This window comes from Cebus imitator, unplaced genomic scaffold, assembly GCF_001604975.1.
Source record: "Cebus imitator isolate Cc_AM_T3 unplaced genomic scaffold, Cebus_imitator-1.0 Scaffold285, whole genome shotgun sequence".
Taxonomy (NCBI): Eukaryota; Metazoa; Chordata; class Mammalia; order Primates; family Cebidae; genus Cebus; species Cebus imitator.
The window spans coordinates 634,425-641,664 of NW_016107600.1; the positions used below are offsets into that span (position 1 = coordinate 634,425).

The 7,240-nt window shown below is 44.1% G+C and overlaps 1 protein-coding gene across 5 annotated transcripts in view; it reads left to right on the plus strand.

The window, feature by feature from the left end:
• The window catches only part of EIF4B (eukaryotic translation initiation factor 4B), a 38,203-nt gene that overhangs the window by 28,028 nt on the left and 2,935 nt on the right, over positions 1–7,240 (plus strand). For 2 of the 5 annotated variants that reach the window (XM_017501763.2, XM_017501767.2), the window contains exons 9-13: positions 741–969; positions 1,552–1,664; positions 5,044–5,257; positions 6,005–6,060; positions 6,911–7,019. In XM_017501763.2, the coding sequence (XP_017357252.1) occupies positions 741–969; positions 1,552–1,664; positions 5,044–5,257; positions 6,005–6,060; positions 6,911–7,019 (721 nt within the window). The remainder of the gene's footprint in view (positions 1–740; positions 970–1,551; positions 1,665–5,043; positions 5,258–6,004; positions 6,061–6,910; positions 7,020–7,240) is intronic. The other 3 variants (XM_017501764.2, XM_017501765.2, XM_017501766.2) reach the window with 3 other exon arrangements.

Consider the following 7,240-nt stretch of genomic DNA (forward strand, 5'->3'; position numbering starts at 1 on the left):
AAAAAAAAAAAAAAAAAAACATAAAGAACTATAGAGTCTTGCTATGATATTGTATAAGTTCTTAACACCCAGATTTTGGAGCAAGATACTTTCATCCAGTAGTTTAATCATGGTCAAAAATTTGTTCCCATATAAAAGAAATCTTAATAGATTATTAATTTATCACTTAAATATTAACGATTTTTAGTCTTTCCCGTGGTCTAGTACTACATTATGGATGTGATAGAAAAGTAATTGAACTTGATTATTCAGGCTACCTATATTTTTTCTTTTCTTTCTTTTTTTCTTTTTGGCGGAGTTTCACTCTTGTTCCCCAGGCTGGATTGTACAATGGCGTGATCTTGGCTCACTGCAACCTCCGTCTCCCAGGTTCAAGCGATTATCCTGCCTCAGCCTCCCGAGTAGCTGGGATTACAGGCATGTGCCACCACGCCCAGCTAATTTTGTATTTTTATAGAGACAGGGTTTCTCCATGTTGGTCAGGCTGGTCTTGAACTACCGACCTCAGGTGATCCACCTGCCTCAGCCTCTCAGAGTGCTGGGATATTACAGGCATGAGCCATGGCACCCAGCCTAAACTACCTATTTTCTAATGATCTCCCATTTGCCTTCTGTGGATTGGTTAGGCCACTAACTTGAGTCTCATAGCATTTCATAGGAGTTATATCTGGGAATGTGGCTTTCAGCCATTGGCTTCTGGTGATTTGGAAAACTACTACTTAGAGTTTCATTTAACTTAGGTCCGCCCCAAAGACCCAAACTGAATCTAAAGCCTCGGAGTACTCCTAAGGAAGATGATTCCTCTGCTAGTACCTCCCAGTCCAGTCGAGCTGCTTCTATCTTTGGAGGGGCAAAACCCGTTGACACAGCTGCTAGAGAAAGAGAAGTAGAAGAACGGCTACAGAAGGAACAAGAGAAGCTGCAGCGTCAGCTGGATGAGCCAAAACTAGAAAGACGGCCTCGGGAGAGGTAGGTTGTCTTCATGATGGATATCCCAATCCAATGGATCTTAATGGGGCATTACATCCCCAGGGGCACTTGGGAAATTTTTGTCATTATTACATCAGTGGTTGTCACTGAACGTTTTTAGTGGGCTGGGGCCGGAGGTGTTAGGCAGTATGCAGTGTTGGGGGACAGTTTTACATGATGAAGAGTTGTTCACTGTCCATTACAAAAGTGTTTACTATTAAAAGCTGGTATTGTATCTAAAAGACTAGAGGCCTCCTATAAGTAATTGTCCTGAAAAACTAATCCTGGTAATGAATGGCTTGTAGAACTGTGTTAATATTTTAAAAGGACAGTATTGAAGATTATGTAGGAGAATGTTATTAACCGTATTGGTTCTTGCTGAAGTATTTAGGGCCAAAGTGCATCTTATTGTCTGTAGCTTTCAAATAGTTTAAGGGAAAAATAAATTTATAGGCATATACACGTATAGATGAAGCAATTGTAAAATATTAATAAGTGATGGTTCTTAAGGGGACAGCATGGATCTAAGGTGGCCTTCATCAAGCCAGGCATAATGTGCATTTTGTGAAATCTTTTGTACAGACACCCAAGCTGGCGGAGTGAAGAAACTCAGGAACGGGAACGGTCGAGGACAGGAAGTGAGTCATCGCAGACTGGGACCTCCACCACATCTAGCAGAAGTAAGTCAGACCAGGGTGGGTATCGTGTTACTGCTGTTTTCCATAAACTATCCTTAACCAAATTAAGCAGAGACTTTGCAATGTTTAAATTCAGTCATGAACTCTTAATTTGGGTTGCATGAGCTGATTGGAGTTTCCTATCTGTTGCTCCAAAGAATCTGAGGAGTGGGTACCAGAATAGACCTAGATGACCTGCTTAATAATCTGTCACTGAAGTGAATACTTGACTGTTAGGTTTGTCTCTTCATTTTATATCTTTTTTTTTTTTTTTTTTTTTTTTTTTTTTTTTTTTTTTTTTTTTTTTTTTTTTTTTTTTTTTTTTATAGAATTTTGTTTATTCAGAACAGTCATAGGCTTGGGGTTCTGTGTGAGCTGTCTCCAGGACCAGCCTTTTTTGATGTTATCACCAGAGCAGTGTTCTCAAGCCGTGTTATTCTGGGTCTTTATTCTTCCTCACTAGTTACTGGTTGATCAAGCTTTTTAGTGTTTTGGAAAGCTAACTGGTTCAATTGTAATACCTCCCTTCCCGTTCCATGATGTGCATTTTGTTTTGAGACATGGTCTTATTCTGTCACACAGGCTGGAGTGCAGTGGCATGATGATGGCTCACTGTACCCTCACTCCTGGACTCAAGTGATCCTCCCACCTCAGCCTCTCGAGTACCTAAGACTGTAGGCCTGCATCACCACACCCAGCTACATTTTTCTAATTTTTGTAAAGATAGTTTCCCCATGTTGCTCAGGCTGGTCACTGTGATTTTTTTTTTTTTTTTTTTTTTGAGATGGAGTTTCGCTCTTGTTACCCAGGCTGGAGTGCAATGGCGTGATCTCGGCTCACCGCAACCTCCGTCTCCTGGGTTCAGGCAATTCTCCTGCCTCAGCCTCCTGAGTAGCTGGGATTACAGGGACACACCACCATGCCCAGCTAATTTTTTGTATTTTTTAGTAGAGACGGGGTTTCACCATGTTGACCAGGATGGTCTCGATCTCTTGACCTCGTGATCCACCCGCCTCGGCCTCCCAAAGTGCTGGGATTACAGGCTTGAGCCACCGCGCCCGGCTGACTGTGATGTTTTTTAAGGTCTTTCCTCCCACCTCTAAACTGATTTGTACTTGCCTTTTTTTTTTTTTCTTTTTTTTTTAATATGAGGTCTGACTGCTATCCAGACTGGTCTCGAACTCCTGGGCTCAAGCGATCTGCCTCAGCCTCCCAAAGTGATAGGATTACAGGCATAGCCACCACACCCGGCCGTGTACTTGAGCATTTCAAAACATAGCTCAAGACTGAAGTGATTTGGAAATTCACCCAGGTGTTGTAGGAGTTTTCTGGAAATTACTAACATGTTTTAATGCCCCTTTTTGTGGCCAAGTAAAAGTATAATGTTGAATTGATATATACCTATTTCTGTAGAATTTGCATGTAAAATGTAGAAAGAAGGCTGGGTGAGGTGGCTTATGCCTGTAATCCCAGCACTTTGGGAGGCCAGGGCGGACGGATCACAAGGTCAGGAGTTCAAGACCAGCCTGACCAACATGGAGAAACCCTATCTCTACTAAAAGTACAAAAATTAGCTGGATGTGGTGGCAGCCGCCTGTAATCCCAGCTACTCAGGAGGCTGAGGCAGGAGAATCGCTTGAACCTGGGAGGAGGAATTTGCAGTGAGCCAAGATTGTGCCACGGCACTCCAGCCCAGGTGACAGAGCAAGAGTCCGTCTTAACAAAAAAAAAAAAGGGTAGAAAGAATCTGATGAAACAGACTTCTAATTTTTTATCTTTAAGACAGGATTTTTTTTTTTTTTTTTTGGAGACAAAATTTTGCTCTTGTTACCCAGGCTGGAATGCAATGGCTCAACCTCAGCTTACCGCAACCTCTTGCCTCCTGGGTTCAAGCAATTCTCCTGCCTCAGCCTCCCGAGTAGATGGGACTACAGGCGTGCACCACCACGCCCAGCTAATTTTCGTATTTTTAGTAGAGACGGGGTTTCACCTTGTTGACCAGGATGGTCTTGATCTCTTGACCTCGTGATCCACCTGCCTTGGCCTCCCAAAGTGCTGGGATTATAGGCGTGAGCCACAGCGCCTGGCCTTAAGACAGGATCTTACACCTAGGCTGGAGTGCAGTGGTATCATCATAGCTCACTGCAGCCTTGAACTCCTGGCCTAAAGCAATCCTCTTGCCCCAACATCCCAAGTAGCTGTTATGACAGGTGTATGCCACCATGCCTGGCTAAATTTTTTTTAATTTTTGTAGCGATGGGGTCTTGTTACATTGCCCAGGCTGGTCTCAAACTCCTGGCCTCAAGCAGTCCCGCCTCGGCCTCCCAAAGGCGGCTTCTCGTTTTGAGAAGATACTTACTCCCTTTAAAAAAAAAAAAAAGAAAAAAAGGGCCGGGCGCGGTGGCTCAAGCCTGTAATCCCAGCACTTTGAGAGGCCGAGGCGGGTGGATCACGAGGTCAAGAGATCGAGACCATCCTGGTCAACATGGTGAAACCCCGTCTCTACTAAAAAAAATACAAAACATTAGCTGGGCATGGTGGCACGTGCCTGTAATCCCAGCTACTAAGGAGGCTGAGGCAGGAGAATTGCCTGAACCCAGGAGGCGGAGGTTGTGGTGAGCCGAGATCGCACTATTGCACTCCAGCCTGGGTAACAAGAGCGAAACTCTGTCTCAAAAAAAAAAAAGAAAGAAAAAAGTGTAGGTTGTTTTTTGTTTTGTTTTGTTTTTTTGAGATGGGGGTCTCACGTTATCAACCAGGCTGGAGTAGGACGACATGATCACAGCTCACCCCATCTTCCCTATTAGCTGGGGCTACAGGCACATGCCACCATACCCAGCTAATTTTTCCATTTATTTTGAATCTGGGGTTTCACCATGTTGTCCAGGCTGGTCTGAAACTCCTAGGCTCAAACGATCCACCCCCACTCGGCCTCCCGGTGTCCTAAGATTACAGGTGTGAGCCACTGCACCCAGCCAGTAGGTGGTTTTTCATAAATGCAATTGTATCATTGTGTATGTGTGATGAGTTTTAAGTTGAAGTTGAGCAATGGTTTCTAGAGTTTTGGGTTTCATCATAGGTCCTCTTCACGTATGTATATTCTCCACGTCAAGACACTTTTAACATTGAGAATACAGACAGGCTGTAAAGGATACTCATTCCTCAAAAGGTCAAATGGCTGGGTGTCCCTTAAGATGTATACATAGTCATTATTTTTCCTATTTCTCTGTGCATCAGTAAACCTTGTTCTCGGAAATATTTGGAAACCACTGTTTTAGGGATAAATCCATCTTTGCAAGCCAAAACTGATGCAGACCGTTTCCCACGCTGTTGAGATTCTGGTAGATGCATGAGCATCTGCATCCTGATAATTTGATCTTTCACTCTGGCTTCACAGATGCACGAAGGAGAGAGAGTGAGAAGTCTCTAGAAAATGAAACACTCAGTAAGGAGGAAGACTGTCACTCTCCAACTTCTAAACCTCCCAAACCTGATCAGCCCCTAAAGGTAATGCCAGCCCCTCCACCAAAGGAGAATGCTTGGGTGAAGCGAAGTTCTAACCCTCCTGCTCGATCTCAGAGCTCAGACACAGAGCAGCAATCCCCTACAAGGTGAGTCAGCTTGGAAGCAGTAGTTGGTTAGCTGTGCAAATTCTTAAATAATGTGATGTAATGATGGAAGATGCCTTAACAGGATACCAGCATTATATAGCATCTTATAAGTTACGCCGGCTTTGTTCTCTTAGTGTGCTGGAACTGGCTCATGAGACCCGATGTTCCACTTTCTGGAGTTTTGATAGCCAGTTGACATCACTTTGGGAGCTTGAAATCAGCTGTGATGGGAGTACTAATGCCACGCAAATCTGCAAATACTATAAGTCAGAGGCTTCCCTTTTGCCACATATTGGCAGTGTGGTAGGGGGTAACTTTCCTTAAATTCTCTTAAGTCTCATTTGTAAAGAAAATAGCAATACTATTAGCCGAGTATGGTGGCGTGCACCTGTAATCCCAGCTGCTTGGGAGGCTGAGGCAGGGAGAATGGCTTCAACCTGGGAGGCGGAGGTTGCAGAGAGCTGAGATGCGCCATTGCACTCCAGCCTGGGCAACAAGAGTGAGTCTCTGTCTCAAAAAAAGAAAATAGCAATACTAATCCTGCGTGATGTGACGACTAGAAAGCATATGGCATTTAGTGTTGAAATTACTGTTTTCATTGTTTTCTTTCCCATATTTTAATGTTCATAACATTGAGTGTGATTTTGTTTTCTGTAAAGCTTACTGCATTTGGAGGATGATTATAAGTTTCTTGGCTGTTTTCTCCCTGAAACAACTGATGAATGTGATTATGTGTTTTCCTTCTAGTGGTGGGGGCAAAGTAGCTCCAGCTCAACCATCTGAAGAAGGACCAGCCAGGAAAGGTGAGCTCATAGTGTGGGAAATGGGTTTTTCACCTAGAGGCCTAATAAAAAGACCTCTAAAATCAGATTTCGAAGAGCAATGTGTCTTGCACCTGATACTGTGATAAGAGTTCTTGGTTAGCTGGGTGTGGTGGCTCACACCTGTAATCTCAGCACTTTGGGAGGCCACAGTGGAAGGGTCACCTGAGGTCAGCAGTTTGAGACCAGCTTGGCCAACATGGCAAATAGCCCATCTCTACTAAAAAAAAAAGTTAGCCAGATATGGTGGCACACTCCCAGTTACTCGGGAAGCTGAGGCAGGAGAATTGCTTAAATCTGGGAGACGGAGGTTGCAGTGAGCCGAGATCACCCCATTGCACTTCTAGCCCAGGTGACAAAGACTCCATCCAAAAAAAAAAAAAAAAAAAAAAGTTCTCGGATTATCTACCTTTTCTTGCCAGTAGAGGGAGGAGTGGCCTCTTTGGAGAAAGCATAAAACTCTGCCCTTTCCTGGTAGAACATTTCCTTGAAAGGAGGAGAAAAAAATCAGAAATTAAGACATTCAGTCCAGATTAGAAATGTCACCATCAGCAGAGCCAAGGTCACTGCAGAGCGTCACAGTCTTTATTTCCAGCTTGCTTTTCAGGATGGCATATCCCTGCACGCAACTTTTTAGTGGATTTTGTTTGGTTTTATAGTTTTATGTGCTATAGAGGACGTGGGAAGAAGGGCTTCAGGAAGGAAGTCTGGACTGGGGCCAAGGTAGTTTCCCTCAGCGCTTGTGGGCAGTTTTCTTCAGCTTAAGGGAAATCTTAGGAGAGGGACGTTGATCATTTTACTTGCCTTTTATTTGTTTGCGTTACTGCTCATGCAGATGAAAATAAAATAGATGGGATGAACGTCCCAAAAGGCCAAACTGGGAACTCTAGCCGTGGTCCAGGAGACGGAGTGAACAAAGACCACTGGAAGGAGTCAGATCGGTATGCTTGTTCTCTTCCTCATTATCATCCTTCCTCTGACCCCATGAGCTTTTGTAATTAAGAAGTTAAGTTCGGCCGGGCGCGGTGGCTCAAGCCTGTAATCCCAGTACTTTGGGAGGCCGAGGCGGGTGGATCACGAGGTCAAGAGATCGAGACCATCCTGGTCAACATGGTGAAACCCCGTCTCTACTAAAAATACAAAAAATTAGCTGGGCATGGTG